This window comes from Staurois parvus, unplaced genomic scaffold, assembly GCF_062004578.1.
Source record: "Staurois parvus isolate SC_StPar_1 unplaced genomic scaffold, SC_StPar_1.0 ptg000247l, whole genome shotgun sequence".
Classification (NCBI taxonomy): domain Eukaryota; kingdom Metazoa; phylum Chordata; class Amphibia; order Anura; family Ranidae; genus Staurois; species Staurois parvus.
In genome coordinates, this window is record NW_028318043.1 from 599,542 (window position 1) to 624,721 (window position 25,180).

The 25,180-nt window shown below is 50.2% G+C and overlaps 1 protein-coding gene across 1 annotated transcript in view; it reads left to right on the top strand.

Annotated features, from left to right (window-relative positions):
• GLI2 (GLI family zinc finger 2) overlaps positions 1 to 25,180 on the top strand; it is a 246,406-nt gene that overhangs the window by 121,451 nt on the left and 99,775 nt on the right. Inside the window, exon 3 of the mRNA XM_089680618.1 lies at positions 17,418 to 17,523. Coding sequence (XP_089536744.1) covers positions 17,418 to 17,523 — 106 coding nt within the window. The remainder of the gene's footprint in view (positions 1 to 17,417; positions 17,524 to 25,180) is intronic.

Sequence of the window (25,180 nt, forward strand, 5' to 3'; positions counted from 1 at the left end):
TTGATGAGAACATTATATGACACAAAAAAGTGAATTAAAAATGTTGTCTATTGAATTGTTTTTTCAGCAATTTATTTTATTTTTCTTTATTTTGAATGTTTTTCTTTTTTTTTTTTTTTTAATTATTTAATTTTTTTTTTTTTTTACACTCAGGCGGGAATCCTAAATTCTCCCAGTGATGTAAATCCTCCGGCGGGGTGCCGCCCTGTGAATGGGGAATGGCATTCACGCCGTCTGCTGGGGCCTCGCCGAGCCACCTCGGCACAACATCATAAAAGAGAGCGGAGGGGGGGGGGTAAAAAAACATGAGGTAACCCCCAATTATCAAACCCCCCGCTGGGCCGGAGAATAGAGGACTGGCCACGGTATTGAGTCACGCAGGATGGAGGATGAAGTGCTGAGAAAAGAGCCGAGAGTTTAATATTCCGCTCGAGTAGTTGGTGTGTGAGTGCGAATGTCAGCCGCACAAAGAGGGTGAAGGGCCGGGGGGGGGGCGCATTGCGGAGAGTCGCGGCATCTTCATGCGCCCCCCCAAGAGCAAATCGTTTTCTGACAAAAATGACATTCTGTGATAAGTGCAGGTCTCCGCCCACTCCCGTAGGACGGCTTATTCCATTGGTTGGATGGGACGCCTTGTATCTCTAACAATTCTCAGCACATTGGGAAATTGAATTGACCGCGTGTCATGTGACCGAATTCCATGTGACCGACTGCCAATGGCATGTGTTCAGTAGCTCACAACCTGCGAATGGAAATCTCAGCAAGAGTCTGACGTTTATTTTAAATTATGAAAAACGCAAAAGGAGGAGCCAAAGCATGCAAAGGTGGGCGGGGACACACAAGTTTCCAAGGTGGATAGGAACTTACAGCGGAAGGGTCTCAGTGATGAATTGGGGATGAACTTCAGCATGAGATTGAACCCAAACCCAGCACTGTGTGCGTTTTGGTGAATGGGTGAACAAAATGGCCATACTGGGCCTGTCTGCCCACCCAAACCTACCTCTGGTGTGTACCACTACAACTGCTAAATGGAATGACAGATCCCCACTGGCTTCTGTGTGTAAACTAGCCGGCAGGGATCCTGGGTGACATCATTGACCAAATATGGTCATAACTAGATTTGGTCAATGGCATCACTCGGGGTCCCCACCAACTGTCATTTAGTGACAGTAGTGCTACCACTGCTAAATGACAGATCCCAGCTGGTCATAACCATCTTTCGTAAAATGACATCATCCAGGATGCCTGCTGGCTTGTTTACAAAAAGAGGCAAACTGAGGATCAGTCCTTTAGTGACAGTAGTGCTCCCACCACAAAATGACAGATCCCAGCTAGTCATAGCCATGTTTAGTCAATGACATCATCACCTGAGGATCTGTCATTTAGTGACAGTAATGCTACCACTGCTAAATGACAGATCCCAGCTAGTCATAGCCATGTTTAGTCAATGACATCGTCACCTGAGGATCTGTCATTTAGTGACAGTAATGCTACCACTGCTAAATGACAGATCCCAGCTAGTCATAGCCATGTTTATACAATGACATCATCCAGGATGCCCGCTGGCTTGTTTACAAAAAGAGGCCAACTGAGGATCTGTCCTTTAGTGACAGTAGTGCTACCACCGCTAAATGACAGATCCTGGCCAGTGAACTTACAAACAGAATCCAGCCAGGATCTGTCATTTAGAGGCCATAGTGACACCATTCCTAAATGACATTTCCCTGGCTGCTATTTGTACAGAAGAGACTGAGGAAATGCCTCCTCCTACCTTCTACACAGTTACAATGTACAGTCTGATCACTGGGGGAGGGGAGACTGAGGAAATGCCTCCTCCTACCTTCTACAAAGTTACAATGTACAGTCTGATCACTGGGGGAGGGGAGACTGAGGAAATGCCTCCTCCTCCTTCTACAAAGTTACAATGCACAGTCTGATCACTGGGGGAGAGGAGACTGAGGAAATGCTTCCTCCTCCTTCTACCAAGTTACAATATACAGTCTGATCACTGGGGGAGGGGAGACTGAGGAAATGCTTCCTCCTCCTTCTACCAAGTTACAATGTACAGTCTGATCACTGGGGGAGGAGACTGAGGAAATGCTTCCTCCTCCTTCTACAAAGTTACAATGTACAGTCTGATCACTGGGGGAGGGGAGACTGAGGAAATGCCTCCTCCTCCTTCTACAAAGTTACAATGCACAGTCTGATCACTGGGGGAGGAGACTGAGGAAATGCTTCCTCCTCCTTCTACAAAGTTACAATGTACAGTCTGATCACTGGGGAAGGAGACTGAGGAAATGCTTCCTCATGCGTGCAGCAGACTGATGACATCATCTCAGCCTAGGCAGAGTCACCTGAATGGAGGTCAGGGATGGTTTCTGATGATAAGAGGCGGAGCTTTCCTGAGAACGGATGCAGTTGCTGTGTATTGGGACCGGTCCGGGATTCTATCCTCCTGACTCCCCATTCACGTGGTCCCAAGTCCCTCGAACGTTTCCCGCACACTTGTGGCGCGGCGCACAGATTACCGCTGTTCATTAGTGTCGCTGAGCCGTGCGCTTCCAGCCACAGACTGACAGCCGAGTTTTATGGCAACCAATCAAAAAAGGTGAAACGCAGAATTTTCCACAAACATGACCCGGGCGGAGCAACCAACCGACTGTCAGCATCACTCAGAGCCGCCATGTTATTCATTCTTATAGCTGCCGCGCGCCTGTCTGTCCGCGCCATTCACTCCCTGGCACTGCCCCCCCCCCCGCCCCCCCTATTTATAGATGAGTTTGGAGCGGAGCGCGGCGCACAAATGTGCTGGAACCTGCCATGCCTATATTATAGGTATCTGGGAGGAAAAACGTTCTGTCTCCCGGCAGAGACATCGACTTTCCAGAAGCAAAAAATTCACCAGCGAAGTTGTGTGATGAGAGGTGGGGGCACCGAGTCCGTGACTCCCCATGGAATCCATTCAGCTGATGACCCGCCGAGGGGAAAGGAAGCACAGTCAAGGAACCCGGGGGCCCCCGCCAAGGAACCCGGGCCCCCGCCAAGGAACTCGGGCCCTCACCAAAGAACCCAGCCCCCCGTCAAAGAACCCAGCCCCCCCGCCAAGGAACCCCAGCCACTGCCAAGGAACCCCCCCCATCAAACAACTTAGCCCCCCTGCTAAAGAACCCAGGCCCCCCTGCCAAGGAACCTGAGCCCCCCCACCAAAGAAGCCGGGCCCCCATCAAGGAACCCAGCCCCCCTGCCAAAGAACCCAGGCTCCTCCGCCAAGGAACCTTGGCCCCCCACCAAAGAACAAGGGCCATCGCCAAAGAACCTGCCCCCTCGCCAAAGGACCCGGGCCCCTGCCAAAGAACCTGGGCCCTTGCCAAAGAACCCAGCCCCCCTGCCAAAGAACCCGCCCCCCCACCAAACAACCTGGGCCCCTGCCAAGGAACCCGGGCCCTCACCAAAGAACCTAGCTCCTCGTCAAAGAACTTAGCTCCCCCACCAAAGAACCCGGGCCCCAGGAGGTTTGTTTTCATTGAGGAGAGAGAGCTGCTCTGTGTCCGCTCTGCAGCAGTGGAGCGGACACAGACCTGTCATCCACTTGCTCAGCGGGGATCAGCGGAAAGATTCCCCTCCACCCCCCCCCCCAGTGAGGGGATCCACTAAACGGGTCAGTCCCGTGTGATGGGGCCCTTACAGAGTAATACGGGGATCAGTGCTACAGGACGAACACGCCTTCTTATGGTCATTTATATAAATCTTCATTTTTATGCGTCCAAAAATACAAAAACACGTCTTCCCTTCTACTGTGACATCATTGCAGAGCTTTCATTCCTGATTGTCAGGTGACATCGAACGTTCCCCTTATCTGCAGATGAATGGAACAGAGTCGATACTTTGTATCTCTCCATCTCCCGTCTGATCGATGTTTATAAACAATGTTACTTTGTATCTCTATCTCCCGTCTGATCGATGTTTATAAACAATGTTACTTTGTATCTCTATCCCCTGTCTGATCGATGTTTATAAACAATGTTACTTTGTGTCTCTCCGTCTCCCGTCTGATCGATGTTTATAAACAATGTTACTTTGTATCTCTGTCCCCTGTCTGATCGATGTTTATAAACAATGTTACTTTGTATCTCTCCATCCCCCGTCTGATCGATGTTTATAAACAATGTTACTTTGTATCTCTCCGTCTCCCGTCTGATCCATGTTTATAAACAATGTTACTTTGTATCTCTCTATCTCCCGTCTGATCGATGTTTATAAACAATGTTACTTTGTATCTCTATCCCCTGTCTGATCGATGTTTATAAACAATGTTACTTTGTATCTCTCCATCCCCCATCTGATCGATGTTTATAAACAATGTTACTTTGTATCTCTCCATCTCTCGTCTGATCGATGTTTATAAACAATGTTACTTTGTATCTCTCTATCCCCCGTCTGATCGATGTTTATAAACAATGTTACTTTGTGTCTCTCCGTCTCCCGTCTGATCGATGTTTATAAACAATGTTAATTTGTGTCTCTCTGTCTCCCGTCTGATCGATGTTTATAAACAATGTTACTTTGTATCTCTCTATCTCCCGTCTGATCGATGTTTATAAACAATGTTACTTTGTGTCTCTCTGTCTCCCGTCTGATCGATGTTTATAAACAATGTTACTTTGTATCTCTATCTCCCGTCTGATCGATGTTTATAAACAATGTTACTTTGTGTCTCTCTGTCTCCCGTCTGATCGATGTTTATAAACAATGTTACTTTGTATCTCTATCTCCCGTCTGATCGATGTTTATAAACAATGTTACTTTGTGTCTCTCTATCCCCCATCTGATCGATGTTTATAAACAATGTTACTTTGTATCTCTATCCCCCGTCTGATCGATGTTTATAAACAATGTTACTTTGTATCTCTCTGTCTCCCGTCTCATCGATGTTTATAAACACTGTTACAGAGTGCCGCATACATGTCCAATCCGCTCTCGTGTTCCTCCCGTGTCCTGCGCAGAGTGCCGCATACATGTCCGGTCCGTTCTCGTGTTCCTCCCGCGTCCTGCGCAGAGTGCCGCATACATGTCCAATCCGCTCTCGTGTTCCTCCCGTGTCCTGCGCAGAGTGCCGCATACATGTCCAATCCGCTCTCGTGTTCCTCCCGCGTCCTGCACAGGACTCCGCCGATCTTCTCCATCAGGCTGTTGTTTCCGCTCTGAAATTAAAGACAAATGGCGCTCCGGACTTCATTATCCTGAAGATTTGAACTGTTTTCCTTTTCCCGTCACCACAAGAAGAAGTCAAATAATCATCCTGACGTGAGGCGAGGATTGCTGGGACGGCCAATGACGTTAATTGGTTCTGCCTGCCGGCGGGGCCCCTGTCCTGCGGCTCCCCAGGGGACACTCCAAAGTGCAGAGTGAGAGGCTGGCGCTCTGTGCAGCTTCAGGCTTCCAGGGAGGAGAAGGCGGCCATATTGCTGCATTCCATGTGCGGGCTCTGCCTCCTGCTCCGTGACTGCGCTTTACTGCTCCTAGTCAGGGCTCCTGATAGGGACCGTGGGGCCCCATACAGCCAACTTGACAGGGGCCCCATGCAGCCAACCCTACAGGGGTCACATACAGCCTCATACAGCCAACCTGACAGGGGCCCCATACAGCCAACCTGACAGGGGCCCCATACAGCCAACCCTACAGGGGCCACATACAGCCCCATACAGCCAACCTGGCAAGGTCTCCATACAGCCAACCTGACAGGGGCCCCATACAGCCCCACACAGCCAACCTGAGGGGCCCCATACAGCCAACCTGACAGGGGCCCCATACAGCCCCATAAAGCCAACCTGACAGGGACCCCATACAGCCAATCTGACAGGAGCCCCATACAGCCAACCTGACAGGGGCCCCACACAGCCAATCTGACAGGGGCCCCATACAGCCAATCTGACAGGGGCACCATACAACCAACCAAACAGGGGCCCCATACAGCCAACCTGACAGGGGCCCCATACAGCCAACCTTCCGGGGGCCCCATACAGCCAACCTGACGGGGGCCCCATACAGACATCCTGATGGGGGCACCATACAGCCCCATACGGCCAACCTGATGGGGGCCTCATACAGTCCCATACAGCCAACCTGACAGGGGCCCCATACAGCCAACCTGACAGGGGCCCCAAACAGCCAACCTGACAGGAACCCCATACAGCCCCATACAGCCAACCTGACAGGGCCCCCATACAGCCAACCTGATGGGGGCCCCATACAGTCCCATACAGCCAACCTGACAGGGGCCCCATACAGCCAATCTGACAGGGGCCCCATACAGCCAACCTGACAGGGGCCCCATACAGCCAACCTTCCAGGGTCCCCATACAGCCAACCTTCCGGGGTCCCCATACAGCCAACCTGACGGGGGCCCCATACAGCCAACCTGATGGGGGCCCCATACAGTCCCATACAACCAACCTGACAGGAGCCCCATACAGCCAACCTGACGGGCCCCATACAGCCAACCTGACAGTGGCCCCATACAGCTAACCTGACAGGGGCCCCATACAGCTAACCTGACAGGGGCCCCATACAGCCAACCTGACAGGGGCCCCATACAGCCAACCTGACAGGGGCCCCATACAGCCAACCTGACAGGAACCCCATACAGCCCCATACAGCCAACCTGACAGGGCCCCCATACAGCCAACCTGATGGGGGCCCCATACAGTCCCATACAGCCAACCTGACAGGGGCCCTATACAGCCAATCTGACAGGGGCCCCATACAGCCAACCTGACAGGGGCCCCATACAGCCAACCTTCCGGGGTCCCCATACAGCCAACCTTCCAGGGTCCCCATACAGCCAACCTGACAGGGGCCCTATACAGCCAACCTGATGGGGGCCCCATACAGTCCCATACAACCAACCTGACAGGAGCCCCATACAGCCAACCTGACGGGCCCCATACAGCCAACCTGACAGTGGCCCCATACAGCTAACCTGACAGGGGCCCCATACAGCTAACCTGACAGGGGCCCCATACAGCCAACCTGACAGGGGCCCCATACAGCCAACCTGACAGGAACCCCATACAGCCCCATACAGCCAACCTGACAGGGCCCCCATACAGCCAACCTGATGGGGGCCCCATACAGTCCCATACAGCCAACCTGACAGGGGCCCCATACAGCCAATCTGACAGGGGCCCCATACAGCCAACCTGACAGGGGCCCCATACAGCCAACCTGACAGGGGCCCCATACAGCCAACCTTCCGGGGGCCCCATACAGCCAACCTGACGGGGGCCCCATACAGCCAACCTGATGGGGGCCCCATACAGTCCCATACAACCAACCTGACAGGAGCCCCATACAGCCAACCTGACGGGCCCCATACAGCCAACCTGACAGTGGCCCCATACAGGTAACCTGACAGGGGCCCCATACAGCTAACCTGACGGGGGCCCCATACAGCTAACCTGACAGGGGCCCCATACAGCCAACCTGACAGGGGCCCCACACGGCACACTTGACAGGGGCCCCAAACAGCTAACCTGACAGGGGCCCCATACAGCCAACCTGACAAGGGCCCCATACAGCCCCATACAGCCAGCCTGACAAGGGCCCCATACAGCCCCATACAGCCAGCCTGACAAGGGCCCCATACGAATGTGAATGTCGGTGTCTCAACACGTGTGATTTGGTGCGGCGCGATTTCTAAAGTAGTCCTGGCGTGACTTTTTCTGCCGTTTTGTTGCGATTTCATAGAATAGAATACAATGAAAACCGCGCCGCAAATCGCAAGAAATCGATGAAAATCTTCACAAGTCACAATAAAGTCTTCAAAAATCACACACAAATCACACGATTTTAAATCGCAGTGGCGTGACCGGTGACTGAGGCCGAGGTCCAGACGGATAGAAAAGACACCAATTATTGAAGAGTTGCAGTTTCTGTACAGCAGAGCTCAGACTGGCAGAGGGAGAAGCCAAGGAAGGAGCCAATCAGCTGCACTGCGGTGCTGATCTGTGAACAAGGGACATGCTGATAGGAGGAGAGAGCAGAGAGATCAACTCATCAGTTTGCTGCTTCTCCTCCCACTGTCCAATCACAGCCTGGAGGGGAGGAGGGTCAGGACCTGTTAGTGTTACTAAACTGCAGCAGAGAAAAATCAGACCTGGTTGTGCTGTGCTGCAGAGCTGTGTAAATCTCAGGACTGGATGGACAGATACTTGTATAGCGTCTCTTTGTTTGGAGTGCAACTTGAAGTCCTGGTTCACTCCGGTGCGGCTTATCGCATGTAATTGGCACCGGAACCGCACCGCATTCCATTCCGCATCGCATTAGTGCGAACCGCGGCTAAAGAAATCAGAAACGGCGAGCGAGTCGGAATCATTTACAGTAAATGTCACAAATCGCAGAACGCACGCTATAGCGAGCAGACGGGCGTACATGCGTACTCTCCACCCGGCCTGTAAATAATGACAGCGGCGCCCCCTTCCCCCCCTCCTCGGCCGCGTTAACGACCCCCCCCGCCAATAAGACGATGGCGGCGCCACACCTGCCGTCATTTCACGCGGAGGGCGGCGGCAGATTTATAACCTTCGCTGCGATTTGTGGCGGCAGAACCCTCTGTTCTTGAAACTAAATTAGGCGATGGCCCACTTCTCCTGGACGACTTTTATTTTTTTCGTTCGGAGACGATCGACTCGCTACCACAGGTGTGCGTACGGCGCGACCTAATTATGGTGAAATACGGCCGCCTGTTCGATGGCTGACGGGTGGGCGGAGCCTGCGAGGCCTCCAGGTGCCGCATATAGATCTGGGTTTCTGTTCTATGTAAGAGGTGGATGCTGGACGCGGCTCCGACCGCACGCCTTCCCGATACATACACAAAATCGCACGCCATCCCGATACGCAAAATCGCACGCCATCCCGATACATACGCAAAATCGCACGCCATCCCGATACATACGCAAAATCGCACGCCATCCCGATACATACGCAAAATCGCACGCCTTCCCGAAACATATGCAAAATCGCACGCCATCCCAATACATACGCAAAATCACACGCCTTCCCGATGCGTCCGCAAAATCGCACGCCTTCCCGATACGTCCGCAAAATCGCACGCCTTCCCGATACGTCCGCAAAATCGCACGCCTTCCCGATACGTCCGCAAAATCGCACGCCATCCCGATACGTACGCAAAATCGCACGCCTTCCCAATACATACGCGAAATCGCACGCTTTCCCGATACATACGCGAAATCGCACGCCTTCCCGGTACGTCCGCAAAATAGCATGCCATCCCAATATATCTGCAAAGTCGCACACCATCCCAATACATACGCAAAATCGCACACCGTCCTGATACATACGCAAAATCGCACGCCTTTCCGATACATACGCAAAATAGCACGCCATCCCGATACGTACGCAAAATCGCACGCCATCCCGATACGTACGCAAAATCGCACGCCTTCCCGATACATCCGCAAAATCGCACGCCTTCCCGATACATCCGCAAAATCGCACGCCTTCCCAATACATCCGCAAAATCGCACGCCATCCCGATACATCCGCAAAATCGCACGCCTTCCCGTTACATCCGCAAAATCGCACGCCTTCCCGATACATCCGCAAAATCGCACGTCGTCCCGGTACATCCGCAAAATCGCAGTCTCAGTCTCCCCTCCCCCAGTGATCAGACTGTACATTGTAACTTTGTAGAAGGAGGAGGAGTCATTTCCTCAGTCTCCTCCCCCAGTGATCAGACTGTACATTGTAACTTTGTAGAAGGAGGAGGAGGCATTTCCTCAGTCTCCCCTCCCCCAGTGATCAGACTGTACATTGTAACTTTGTAGAAGGAGGAGGAGGCATTTCCTCAGTCTCCCCTCCCCCAGTGATCAGACTGTACATTGTAACTTTGTAGAAAGAGGAGGAGGAAGCATTTCCTCAGTCTCCCCTCCCCCAGTGATCAGACTGTACATTGTAACTTTGTAGAAGGAGGAGGAGGCATTTCCTCAGTCTCCCCTCCCCCAGTGATCAGACTGTACATTGTAACTTTGTAGAAAGAGGAGGAGGAAGCATTTCCTCAGTCTCCCCTCCCCCAGTGATCAGACTGTACATTGTAACTTTGTAGAAGGAAGAGGAAGCATGGTGACCCTGGTTGACACCTGAACAAAGATGGCGCCGCCCTTCTGGAGAGAATATCAGATGACGGCGCTGTCAGGGCGAGTCCGGTGATCTCTGTCAGGGGACGAATATTTTCCGAAGCACAAATCTCTCCTGTAGTCTAACATTTATTTTTTAGTTACGTATCAGCGTACTAATTGTGGATGTGATTGGTCGGTTGGTCTCACTATACGCGATATCTCATGTGTGTGTCCAATCCGGCGTCTGATCTCGTCCTCCCAGCGTCGGCGGGGTTAATTGGCCTCGGTAATATTGGGTTTCGGGGGCTGCGCTGCCTCTCTAAGCCCCTCTCTGTATGGCGGCTGTAGAACAATGTGAGGATTTTCCGCCTGGCCGCAGCCTGATTCAGCCACCTGTCCGCATTCTTCGCGCAGCGCGGGAATCCTCCTCCTCCGCCCGAGCGCGTTACGTCACCACATGGCAGAGGGACACAGATGGGGATGTTCACACCGGAGAGACAAACCACTGCAAGCGAAGTCTGATAACAGGAACGTTCTGATTGGTCACAAATTTACGCTCAACTTTTATAGAATTGCGGCTTACTTTTTCCTTTTTTTTTAAATAACCTTCACATTATAGAGTTAAATCCTCCCCCCAGCTCCTCCCCCTCAGTCTTGCACAGGTGTAACGGCTCCTCCCCTTAAGTCTTGCACAGGTGTACCGGCTCCTCCCATTCAGTCTTGCACAGGCGTACCGGCTCCTCCCCTTTAGTCTTGCACAGGTGTATCGGCTCCTCCCCTTCAGTCTTGCACAGGTGTACCGGCTCCTCCCCTTCAGTCTTGTACAGGTGCACAGGCTCCTCCCCTTCAGTCTTGCACAGGTGTACCAGCTCCTCCCCTTCAGTCTTGCACAGGTGTACCAGCTCCTCCCCTTCAGTCTTGCACAGGTGTATCCGATCCTCCCCTTTAGTCTTCCACAGGTGTACCTGCTCCTCCCCTTCAGTCTTGCACAGCTGTACCGGCTCCTCCCCTTCAGTCTTGCACAGGTGTATCCGATCCTCCCCTTTAGTCTTCCACAGGTGTACCTGCTCCTCCCCTTCAGTCTTGCACAGCTGTACCGGCTCCTCCCCTTCAGTCTTGCACAGGTGTATCGGCTCCTCCCCTTTAGTCTTGCACAGGTGTATCTATCGGCTCCTCCCCTTCAGTCTTGCACAAGTGTACCTGCTCCTCCCCTTCATTCCTGCATAGGTGTACCTGCTCCTCCCCTTCATTCCTGCACAGGCGTACCTGCTCCTCCCCTTCATTTTTTCACAGGTGTACTGGCTCCTCCCCTTCAGTCTTGCACAGGTGTACTGGCTCCTCCCCTTCAGTCTTGCAGTGTGAAAGCTGGAGGATGTCCCTGGTCCCACCCACTTCATTCAGCACAGGGATGGTGGGAACCCCCCATAATGAACACAGCGGGTGTACAGACCCGGGAACTCAGCACAGGGATGGTGGGAACCCCTCATAATGGCACAGCGGGTCTACAGACCCAGGAACTCAGCACAGGGATGGTGGGAACCCCTCATAATGGGCACAGCGGGTGTACAGACCCGGGAACTCAGCACAGGGATGGTGGGAACCCCTCATAATGGGCACAGCAGGTGTACAGACCCGGGAACTCAGCACAGGGATGGTGGGAACCCCTCATAATGGGCACAGCGGGTGTACAGACCAGGGAACTCAGCACAGGGATGGTGGGAACCCCTCATAATGGGCATTCTTCGGTGACAACAGATCTGCCGTGGTTTGATCTCCCAGTGGGGGACGCTTAGCGCTCCATGTGAGTCGTTCCGTCTCGTTATGTTCTCACTTTGCCGGCGCCGCATCCTCATATTTCACACAACGTGAGGCCGCCTGCCGCTCCCACCGCTGCGCCAATTATCTGTTCCTCAGCGAGACGTCTCTTCATGGATGCATCCTGCTGAGACTAATCTGACAACCAACCTAATCGACTACCTGTCATAACTCTGCACGTGCTCAGCGTCATCCTGTGCGTTCGGGGGGATGGGCAGATTGGCGCTCTAGAGGTCGGTTGGATGGCTCTGAGGCCAAGGAGTTTGTAGGCTGGAGGTCGGTTTGGTGGCTTTCAGGCCATGGGGTTGCCAGACTGGAAGTCGGTTGGGTGGCTCTCAGGCCATGGGGTTGGCAGACTGGAGGTCGGTTGGGTGGCTCTCAGGCCATGGTGTTGGTAGACTGGAGGTTGGATGGGTGGCTCTCAGGCCATGGGGTTGGTAGACTGGAAGTCGGTTGGGTGGCTCTCAGGCCATGGGGTTGGTAGACTTTAGGTCGGTTGGGTGGCTCTCAGGCCATGGGGTTGGCAGACTGGAGGTCGGTTGTGTGGCTCTCAGGCCATGGGGTTGGCAGACTGGAGGTCGGTTGGGTAGCTCTCAGGCCATGGGGTTGGCAGACTGGAGGTTGGTTGGGTGGCTCTCAGGCCATGGGGTTGGCAGACTGGAGGTCGGGTGGGTGGCTCTCAGGCCATGGGGTTGGTAGATTGGAGATCGGTTGGGTGGCTCTCAGGCCATGGGGTTGGCAGACTGGAGGTCAGTTGGGTGGCTCTCAGGCCATGGGATTGGCAGACTGGAGGTCGGGTGGGTGGCTCTCAGGCCATGGGGTTGGTAGACTGGAGGTCGGTTGGGTGGCTCTCAGGCCATGGGGTTGGTAGACTGGAGGTCGGTTGGGTGGCTCTAAGGCCATGGTGTTGGTAGACTGGAGGTCGGTTGGGTGGCTCTCAGGCCATGGGGTTGGTAGACTGTTGGTAATGTTACTGGAGAGGAAATTTAGGGGAGAAGTCTGCAAGGAAAGGCTGTGGACCATACCACCACAGACATGGGTGGGGGGGTATACTTAACAATACAATGTGTGTGATGGAGCAACAAAAGTACACCTCATGGCCAGACGTTGGTGGGCACCTGGCCATCACAACTATGTGGGCTTTGCGGATATCTTCCCAAAATGATGTCCATTAATACGGAGTTGCGTCTTCCCAACAATTTTCCCCTTGTGGCTATAGCAACCTCTATTCTTGCACACGATTTGGAGGGCGTCTGGAGGAATTTGTGTCCACTTCTGAGGTCAGGTACTGATGTTGGATGAGAAGACCGGATTGCAGTTGGAGTTCCAATTCAATCAATCAAAGGTGTTCAATAGGGTTGAGGTCAGGGCTCTCTGCAGGACACTCAAGTTCCTTCTTACCAGACTGGTCAAATCATGTCTTTATGGTGATGATGGGTGAGAAGACCCAGCTCACCATTGGAGTTCCAATCCATCCCAAAGGTGTTCAGTAGGGTTGAGGTCAGGGCTCTGTGCAGGACACTTCCCACTTCCCCTGGCTTGACCTTTCTGGGAAAGCTTCTCACAAAATTTTGGGGTACACCTGTGGGAATTTCTGTTCGTTCATCCAAAAGAATATTTGTGAGGTCAGGTATTGAAGTTGGATGAGAAGACCTGGCTCACTATTGGAGTTCCAATTCATCCCAAAGGTGTTCAGTAGGGTTGAGGTCAGGGCTCTCTGCAGGACACAAGTTCCTCCACACCAAACTGGTTAGAACATGTCTTTATGGTGATGTTACCTGAGAAGACCTGGCTCAGGATCGGAGTAAATTTATCCCAAAGGGGTTCAGTAGGGTTGAGGTCAGGGCTCTTTACAGGACACTCAAGTTCCTCCTTACCAGACTGGTCAAACCATGTCTTTATGGTGATGATGGGTGAGAAGACCTGGCTCATCATCGGAGTTCCAATCCATCCTAAAGGGGTTCAGTAGGGTTGAGGTCAGGGCTCTTTGCAGGACACTCAAGTTCCTCCACACCAAACTGGTTAGAACATGTAATTATGGTGATTTTTCCTGAGAAGATCTTGGTCACCATTGGAGTAAATTTATCCCAAAGGGGTTCAGTAGGGTTGCGGTCAGGGCACTGTGCAGGACACTCAAGTTCCTCCTTACCAGACTGGTCAAACCATGTCTTTATGGTGATGTTGGTGAGAAGACCTGGCTCTCCATTGGAGTTCCAATTAATTCCAAAGGTGTTCAGTAGGGTTGAGGTCAGGGCTCTCTGCAGGACACTCACGTTCCTCCTTACCAGACTGGTCAGACCATGTCTTTATGGTGATGTTGGCTGAGAAGACCTTGGTCACCATCGGAGTAAATTTATCCCAAAGGGGTTCGATAGGGTTGCCGTCAGGGCTCTGGTCAGGACACAGAGCTCCTCCACACCAAACCCATCAAACTATGTCTTTTTGAAGCTGACTTTACTTTTCTGGGAAAGCTTCCCACAAAATTTTGGGGTACACCTGTGGGAATTTCTGTTCGTTCAGCCAAAAGAATATTTGTGAGGTCAGGTACTGAAGTTGGATGAGAAGCCCTGGCTCACCATTGGAGTTCCAATCCATTCCAAAGGTGTTCAGTAGGGTTGAGGTCAGGGCTCTCTGCAGGACACAAGTTCCTCAACACCAAACTGGTTAGAACATGTCTTTATGGTGATGTTGCCTGAGAAGACCTGGCTCAGGATCGGAGTAAATTTATCCCAAAGGGGTTCAGTAGGGTTGAGGTCAGGGCTCTTTTCAGGACACTCAAGTTCCTCCTTACCAGACTGGTCAGACGATGTCTTTATGGTGATGTTGGTTGAGAAGACCTTGGTCACCATCAGAGTAAATTTATCCCAAAGGGGTTCAGTAGGGTTGAAGTCAGGGCTCTATGCAGGACACTCAAGTTCCTCCTTACCAGACTGGTCAAACCATGTCTTTATGGTGATGATGGGTGAGAAGACCTGGCTCATCATCGGAGTTCCAATCCATCCTAAAGGGGTTCAGTGGGGTTGAGGTCAGGGCTCTTTGCAGAACACTTAAGTTCCTCCACACCAAACTGGTTAGAACATGTAATTATGGTGATGTTGCCTGAGAAGATCTTGGTCACCATCAGAGTAAATTTATCCCAAAGGGGTTCAATAGGGTTGCGGTCAGGGCACTGTGCAGGACACTCAAGTTCCTCCTTACCAGACTGGTCAAACCATGTCTTTATGGTGATGTTGGTGAGAAGACCTGGCTCTCCATTGGAGTTCCAATTAATTCCAAAGGTGTCCAGTAGGGTTGAGGTCAGGGCTCTCTGCAGGACACTCAAGTTCCTCCTTACCAGACTGGTCAGACCATGTCTTTATGGTGATGTTGGCTGAGAAGACCTTGGTCACCATCGGAGTAAATTTATCCCAAAGGGGTTCGGTAGGGTTGCCGTCAGGGCTCTGGTCAGGACACAGAGCTCCTCCACACCAAACCCATCAAACTATGTCTTTTTGAAGCTGGCTCTACTTTTCTGGGAAAGCTTCCCACAAAATTTTGGGGTACGCCTGTGGGAATTTCTGTTCGTTCAGCCAAAAGAATATTTGTGAGGTCATGTACTGAAGTTGGATGAGAAGCCCTGGCTCACCATTGGAGTTCCAATCCATTCCAAAGGTGTTCAGTAGGGTTGAGGTCAGGGCTCTCTGCAGGACACTCAAGTTCCTCCTTACCAGACTGGTCAAACCATGTCTTTATGGTGATGTTGGATGAGAAGACCTGGCTCACCATTGGAGTTCCAATCCATCCCAAAGGGGTTCAGTAGGGTTGAGGTCAGGGCTCTCTGCAGGACACTTCCCACAAAATCTTGGGGTACACTTGTGGGAATTTCTGTTCGTTCAGCCAAAAGAACATTTGTGAGGTCAGGTACTGAAGTTGGATGAGAAGACCTGGCTCACCATTCATTCCAAAGGTGTTCAGTAGGGTTGAGGTCAGGGCTCTGTGGAGGACACTCGGGTTCCTCCACAACAATCTGGCCATCCATGTCTCTCAAGCTTTTTATCCCAGAGGAAACCTTAATTTTCCGGGGGGGGTGTCAAAGGAAGAGTGCCACTTTCAGTGGTGGTCCGAATAGCATCCTCACTGACATCTAGAATGCTGATTGTTGTCACGTCGCTGACTCTGGTGGTATTGAACCCAGAATTATGTAGGCACCATCAGATGAGGAGTCAATCATCCACAGCTCCAGGAACTCTTATCAACCTCTGGAAGTACCCCAAGCTTCCACAGTCCCTGATTGAGAGTGGCTGGTGAAGAATGGAGAAGTCATATTAGGTGTCATGCACTCTGGATAAGAACCATGTTTGGTGTCATGTTTTCTGGGGAGATGCCATGTTTGGTGTTATGCACTGTAGACGGGAGCTGTTTTTGGTGTCACGCACTGTAGATGTGAGCCATGTATGGTGTCATGTGCTGTGGATAGGAGCCCATATGTGTTGTCATGTACTCTGAATAGGAGCCACATTTGATGCTATGCACTTTTGATAGGAGCCATTCTTGGTGTCATGCACTCTGGATGGGAGTTATGATTGGCGTCATGGACTCTGGATGGGAGGAATGTTTGATGTCATGCACTCTGGATGGGAGGTATGCTTGGTGTCATGCACTCTAGGTAGGAGCCACGTTTGGTGTCATGCACTCTGGGTAGGAGCCATGTTTGGTGTCATACACTCTGGGTAGTAGTCAAGTTTGTTGTCATGCACTTTGGATGGGAGCCATGTTTGGTGTCATGCACTTTGGTTGGGAGCCATGTCTGGTGTGATGCACTCTGGGTAGGAGCCATGTTTGGTGTAATGCACTTTGGATGGGAGCCATGTTTGGTGTCATGCACTCTGGGTAGGAGCCATGTTTGTTGTCATGCGCTTTGGATGAGAGCCATGTTTGGTGTCATGCACTTTGGATGGGAGCCATGTTTGGTGTCATGCACTTTGGATGAGAGCCATGTTTGGTGTCATGCACTTTGGATGAGAGCCATGTTTGGTGTCATGCACTTTGGATGGGAGCCATGTTTGGTGTCATGCACTTTGGATGGGAGCCATGTTTGGTGTCATGCACTTTGGATGGGAGCCATGTTTGGTGTCATGCACTTTGGATGGGAGCCATGTTTGGTGTCATGCACTTTGGATGGGAGCCATGTTTGGTGTCATTCAGTTTGGAAGTGAGCCATGTTTGGTGTCATGCACTTTGGATGGGAGCCATGTTAGGTGTCATGCACTTTGGATGGGAGCCATGTTTGGTGTGATGCACTCTGGGTAGGAGCCATGTTTGGTGTCATGCACTCTGGGTAGTAGTCATGTTTGGTGTCATGCACTTTGGATGGGAGCCATGTTTGGTGTCATGGACTGTACAGTAGATATGTTTGTTGTCACTAACAGAACTGATCCATTCTTCTGTGGGAATTGTCTCCCCTGACTTTGTATCTTCTCTCGGCAGGTCCGGCTCATCTCTTCCCCGCCTTCCACGCTCCTTTCCCCATAGACATCCGACACCAGGAGGGCCGATATCACTACGAGGGCCACGGAATCCACGCCATTCACGGGTAGGTGGTCTGACCTTCTCATGGTGCTGTTGTTAGGACTGTTTTCCTGCGGACCCCCCACCCATCCTCTGACCCCCCCCCCACCCTCTGACCCCCCACCCATCCTCTGACTACCCACCCCCAACCCACCCTCTGACCACCCACCCATCCTCTGACCCCCCCCACCCCCCCACCCTCTGACCCCCCACCCATACTCTGACCCCCAACCCATCCTCTGACCCCCCCCACCCCCCCATCCTCTGACCACCCACCCCCAACCCATCCTCTGACCCTCCATCCTCTGACCACCCACCTCCAACCACCCTCTGACCCCCAACCCATCCTCTGACCCCCTCCACCCTCTGACCCCACCCCCAACCCATCCTCTGACCCCCTCCACCCTCTGACCCCACCCCCAACCCATCCTCTGACCCTTTCACTTTTCACTTGAATTTTTTTTTTTTTTTACACTTTAATTTGACTTTTGCATTATTATTTTTTTTTACACTTTCATTTTACTTTTAAATTTAATTTTTTTTTCTGTCTCCTAACGATAAATAGAAAACTTTAATAATAAATATCCTTTTTTTTTTTTAGAATACAATTTATTACATTGTTCGGTTTCTTCTCTTATTTTTTTTTTCTGTCTCCTAATAATAAATTGAAAACTTTAATAATAAATTCCCTTATTTTTTTACACTTTAATTTGATTTTTTACACTTTAACTTTGCTTTTTAATGTCAATTTTTTTACACTTTAATTCTCTTTTTCATTTTTTTCCTTTTTCTTTTTTTACACTTTAATTTTACCTTTAAATTTAATTTGTTTTACACTTTAATTTGACTTAATTTATTTTTTTTATACTTTAATGTTACTTTTTCATTTTTTTTCTTTTTTTCTTTTACACTTTCATTTTATTTTTTACACTTTCATTCTACTTTTTCATTTTATTTTTTTACTCTCTAAGTTTACTTTTTCATTTCTTTACACTTTCATTTTATTTTTTACTCTTTAATTCTTTTTAGTTTTTTTTTTTTTTTACACTTCCATTTTACTTTTTATTTTTTTACACTTTAATTTGAGTTTTGCATTAATTTCTTTTTTTTACTTTCATTTTACTTTTAAATTTAATTTCTTTTTCTGTCTCCTAACGATAAATAGAAAACTTTAATAATAAATTCCTTTTTTTTTTTCTCTTTTCTGATGAGTCTGCGATTTGCACGTGTCAGCAATTCTGGGCCATTTCTGTTCATCCTGCATATTTGTTAACCCCCCAAAATGTGGGGCCCCTGAGTGCCCTAGTATTCCCTCGGCCCCCCCACCATGCAGAACGCCGCGCTATTTATCAAAGCGTCGGCCATAGTCGGTGTTTGCTGGAACAATATCATTCCCGCTCTTTGGCTCTGATGATTAATGTGATGTGAGAGTGACGTGGGGCCCTCATATATCAAACCCGCATCATGGGGCCCTCATATATCAAACCCGCATCCCAGCCGTCTGCAGGAGCTCAGGTTCCACGACACCTAATTACACCACTTCTGCGCAGTAAATGAAGCGCGGTCGCGGGCCGCGGCGGACATGGGGGGGCCACGGCGGACATGGGGGGCTGCAGGCTGCGACTTGCCCGGGTGTCCTGAACTGTCCCGGGAGGAATGCGGCTTCCTGGAAGAGGCTCTGAGGACGGCGAAGATTCTGACCGCAAACTGTTCTCATGCGGCGTGTGCCGCGCAGAGAAAGTACCAGGATGTTATTATTTGTGTCACATATTATACATTTATAGAGCTGACATATACCGCGGCGACGTACATATATATATTTGACAGGCTACAATTTTGGTCGTATTCAATATATTTAAAAATTTCAAAATATATTTCAACACATATATATATATATACTGCATGTTGAAATGCGTTTTTATTACAAATTATATGAAAAATATTTTTAAAAATACAAATCTATATTTTTGGGATACATTTACAAATATATGTAAAATGACTTTTTTATATGCAAGACAAAATCTGAAAAATATAAAAAATACATACATATTTTAAAAATATATTTTTTTTTAAATATAGTTTTCAGATTTTTTTTTTACAGTATATATATATATATATATATATATATATATATACACAAACACACCCACTGTATGTTGAAATGCGTTTTTATTACAAAACATATGAAAAATATTTTTAAAAATAAATTTTCAAATATACTGTATGTCTTTAAAAATACATTTTTGGAACGCATTTACAAATATATGTAAAAAAAATAAGTTAAAATGACTTTTTTTATATGTTAAAAAAAATCTGAAGGCTATATTTAAAAAATATATATATATTTATAAAAATGTTTTTCATATATTTTGTAGATTTTTCCTTTTTTTTAACATATAAAAAAAGTCATTTCCAAATATATTTTTTACATGTATTTGTAAATGAATTCCAAAAATGTAGATTTGTATTTTTAAAGACATACAGTATTTTTGAAATGTATTTTTAAAAAGAAATTTGTCATATATTTTGTAATAAAAACGCATTTCAACATACAGTGTATATATATATATATATATATATATATTTTTTTTTTTTTTTTTTTAATTATTTTTATTTATTGAAATATATTTTGAAATACATTGAATTTTTCAATATTTCAAATATATTTTTCTTCCATGTGGGTTATTATTATACATTTATATAGCTCTGATATATTCCGCAGTGCTGTAAAGAGATCACTGAGCCGGTCACATCAGTCTCAGTACCAGAGGAGCTTACACTCTAATGTCCCCTCCCCCACAGTCACATCAGTCTCTGTACCAGAGGAGCTGACACTCTAATGTCCCCTCCCCCACAGTCACATCAGTCTCTGTACCAGAGGAGCTTACACTCTAATGTCCCCTCCCCCACAGTCACATCAGTCTCTGTACCAGAGGAGCTGACACTCTAATGTCCCCTCCCCACAGTCCCATCAGTCTCTGTACCAGAGGAGCTTACACTCTAATGTCCCCTCCCGCAGAGTCACATCAGTCTCTGTACCAGAGGAGCTTACACTCTAATGTCCCCTCCCCCACAGTCACATCAGTCTCTGTACCAGAGGAGCTGACACTCTAATGTCCCCTCCCGCAGAGTCACATCAGTCTCTGTACCAGAGGAGCTTACACTCTAATGTCCCCTCCCCCACAGTCACATCAGTCTCTGTACCAGAGGAGCTTACACTCTAATGTCCCCTCCCCCACAGTCACATCAGTCTCTGTACCAGAGGAGCTGACACTCTAATGTCCCCTCCCCACAGTCCCATCAGTCTCTGTACCAGAGGAGCTTACACTCTAATGTCCCCTCCCCCACAGTCACATCAGTCTCTGTACCAGAGGAGCTTACACTCTAATGTCCCCTCCCCCACAGTCCCATCAGTCTCTGTACCAGAGGAGCTTACACTCTAATGTCCCCTCCCCCACAGTCACATCAGTCTCTGTACCAGAGGAGCTTACACTCTATTGTCCCCTCCCCCACAGTCACATCAGTCTCTGTACCAGAGGAGCTTACACTCTGCACCAGAGAGGTTGTTGTTCAGTTGCTCTCTCTCTCCAGACACTAGGGGGCCAGGCCTGCTCGCCTGGCCCCAGAAACATGGCCTCTTCTGGGATAGGCTCAGACCATGCTCCCCCTGAGGGACCCAGCTTGCCCTCCCATACTTCACCAGCACCTGAAGACCTTGGCTGTGGCCCTAAAAGAGGGGAATCCCTCCCTGTCTTCAGAGAGCGGGTTGCGGATTATCTGGTGAGAATCGCAAAGGAGGAGGAAAAGTTGATGGGTCTGAAAAGTGACTACAAGAAGAAGAAAGTTCTCCATGATAAGTCATGGAGCAGTAAGAGGCAGAGTATGAAGCCGGAGATGAAGGGTTTGGAGGACGTCATAAAGCAGCGGCAGAGTATGAAGCCGGAGATGAAGGGTTTGGAGGACGTCATGAAGCAGCGGCAGAGTATGAAGCCGGAGATGAAGGGTTTGGAGGTCGCCATTAAGAAGCAGCAGAATCTGGTAAAGACGCTGAAGGAGAAGAGCGGAGCTTTCAGAGAAAAGTTCCGGAATGAGGAAAGGTTCCAGAAGATGAAAGGAGACTCCGGTAAGGATCCAGCACCGGCGGTGGCAGTACGGGTGGAGAGCGAGGAGGGGGTCCTGGATGCTGCCCCTGGTATCCCATCCACCTCAGGATCTGCTTCCCTGGAGGAAATGTCAGCCTCTGCTTCCCTTCCTCCATAGCAAGCTGGAGGATCAGCACAGGAGGTAGAGGAATATGGCGGAGGGCTGCTGAAGTACATTGAGGAATTGGAGTCTTCCCTAATTGGAAGAACCTTCCGCTTTTCTGAGGACTCTGAGGATGAGGATGACGGTGAGGACTCTGTACCTGGTCCTGTAAAGGAGAAGAAAACAGAAAAGCCACGCTTTAGTAAAAGTGACAGTTTGGACACCAGTGTGGACAGCCATGTGCACTGCAGTGTTTTGGAGGGAAATCCTCCTGTGTGTGCACAGAGCTCTGCGGGGAAGATGGCTGCTGTGCCTGCAGGACTGCACTCTGCTGGGACTGAGGACTCTGATACCAGGAACCCTGTGACTGTGGACTCTGATACCTGGAACCCTGTGACTGAGGACTCTGATACCAGGAACCCTGTGACTGTGGACTCTGCTGGGGGGAAGGTAAAGGGGGGATCTGACACTATTGTTGGACAATCCCTGCTGATGGCTGCAAATGCAGCAGAAAATGGTGGGAGGGAAAATGTCAGCAGCACTATGAAAGGTGTTGCTGAAACCCAGGGGAGAGTGACCAGGAGTGGAAGGCTTTTACCTAAGAGGAGTATGTTGGGGGAGGGGGAGACAGGAGCATCTGGTGTGAGTGGGTCTGCTGGGAGCAGTAGTGCCACTAGTAAAAGGAAACATATGGATGATAAGAGTGCTTGCAATGCTGGAAAGGGGAATGCCTGTGTGTTGGTGGATGGAGTGACTGCTGCTGCCTCTGATGGGGGTTTGCAGAGCGGGGGCTCTGAGGTTCCTGTAACCAATGGGCGGGGTGCAGCTTTAAGGTCCACTACAACTAATGCTGCAAATAAGACCTATGCTGGGGCTCTGGCTGGGAGGAGGGGGTCACATCATGTCAGCTCTGGGGGGAGGTCTGCTGCAGGTCTGCCATCTGCACCCCTGTCCTTCAGGAGGAGGAATTTGGTGCAGCTCAGGTGGGAAGGTGGGGTTGCTCCCCCGGTCAGGATGTCGGTGGTGGACAGGATTTTGGAGATGGGGTTTAGGGCGGATGACATCTTCGCCTTGATCAGCCCTGTAGGATCCTATGACTATGATCTGTCCTTTGTGCACCCCGAGTCTCTGGATATATTCTGGGAGAAGTATGAACACATGTATAAGGGTCTGCCGGAGTGGAAGGGACTTGTCCCAAAGGTTGTCTCACGCCAACCTCTAGTGAAGACGGTCACCATTCTAGTACGGAATGAGTCAATTCCTTCGGCTGACTTGGCTGTCTGGCTGAGGAGATTTGGGGAGCTACTGACTTCCCTGAAGAAGATTGTGGATGAGAGGGGGATATGGACTGGTGGGTGGTCGGTGCAGATGAGGTTGTATGTGTGTGGGAATGTGGTCCAGCATCTGCCCTCCTCAGCCTTCATTGGGAAGGATAGGATTGTGGTATTCTACCCTGGACAGCCCAAGCTCTGCAATAAGTGCGGTTCTCGGGGTCACTTGGCCTCCTCATGTCCAGAGATGAAGTGCTCTCTATGTCAGGATCTGGGGCATCTGGTTCTCGGGGTCACTTGGCCTCCTCATGTCCAGAGATGAAGTGCCCTCTGTGTCAGGATCTGGGGCATCTGGTTCTCGGGGTCACTTGGCCTCCTCATGTCCAGAGATGAAGTGCTCTCTATGTCAGGATCTGGGGCATCTGGTTCTCGGGGTCACTTGGCCTCCTCATGTCCAGAGATGAAGTGCTCTTTATGTCAGGATCTGGGGCATCTGGTTCTCGGGGTCACTTGGCCTCCTCATGTCCAGAGATGAAGTGCTCTCTGTATCAGGATCTGGGGCATCTGGTTCTCGGGGTCACTTGGCCTCCTCATGTCCAGAGATGAAGTGCTCTTTATGTCAGGATCTGGGGCATCTGGTTCTCGGGGTCACTTGGCCTCCTCATGTCCAGAGATGAAGTGTCCTCTGTGTCAGGATCTGGGGCATCTGGTTCTCGGGGTCACTTGGCCTCCTCATGTCCAGAGATGAAGTGCTCCCTATGTCAGGATCTGGGGCACCTGGCTAAGGATTGTAACATCATCAGGTGCAATCTGTGTGATAAGGTTGGCCATTCGTACAACCGGTGCCCTGAGGCCATGCATAATCAGTCAGCTTTGGTGGAAGAGTTTTTTCGTCTGGACATGGAGGAGGCAGAAGAGAGGGGGGCTGTGCCAGGGGTCCCCAATGTCTCTGTCCCTGTGGTCCCAGTGTCTGATGATCCATCCAATGTGTCATCTCTTTGCGTTGTGCCCCCTGAGTCAGTGTCCGTGGATGTTGTGTCTGATCCTCCTGTGTCAGTTTCCCCAGAGGTAGTGAGGGCTGTGGAGGGAGCTGGACCAATGTGTATGGTTGCACCGACCCCCCCCTCCCCGGCGTCTGAGGGTCAGAGGGCGTGAGGCGCTGGGGGGTGGAGTGAATGATGGTGGGGGTGTTGGGGTGAAGGTTGGGGGGACTGCTGTGGTGAGTGGAGAGAGTGGGGTGGATGATGTTGTTGGTGATGGTGGAAGGGAAGGGGAGGGGGCTTTGCGGTCCGGTTTATCAAATGATGATATGGAGTGGTTGGAGGCAAGAAGGAAGTCTGGGAAGAAGAAGCGGAAGAAGGATGTGCCTGTACCTGACCCTGGGAGGGTGGAGGTGTCAAACACATTTGATGTGTTATCTGAGGTGGAGGATGAGGGATCTTCAGGGGATGAGTCTCTGGTTTCAATGAAGGAGGAATCACAAAGGACTATGAAGCATGTAGGGTCTCCAAGTAGGGAGGGGGGTAAGCAGGCTAAGAAACGGGTACCTCGATCATCCTGATGGCGGTTCCCACTCCTTTGAAGGTGGCGACCATTAATGTCGCCAGCATAAAATCAGTAAGCGCTCGTAGCATGGCCTTATTTTTGCTCAGCAGGTTTGATGCTGACATTTTCTTTTTGCAAGAGACCAGGTTGTCCAGTTTGGGGGATGTCCATATGGCGAAGAAGGAGTGGAGGCGCGGCCCCTCCTTCTGGTCTCTTGCGGCCGAGCCTTACACTGGAGTTGCGGTACTTTTTTCCGGCATGGTAACCTGTCGGCGGATTATTGAGGTAGAAATGGGGAGATGCATGGTCTTAGACGTCTCCATGGGGGGGCAGGACCTGCGCCTGATTAACATCTATGGACCCCAGACAAAATGGGACAGGAAATGCCTCTTCATGAAGATCAAGCCTTTCCTTTTTACAGCCCAGCAAGTTGTCTTCGGTGGTGACTTTAACACCGTCACTAGGACTAAGGACAGGAGAGGGACCGGAGTCAGGCTGGACTGTGACGCCTAGAGAGGCAGGTCTGGTTGATGTGCACATTCATTGCTGCCCAGACGACACGGGATTCACTTTTCAGAGAGGTTCTAGTCAGAGTAGAATAGATAGGTTTTTTTTAAAGGG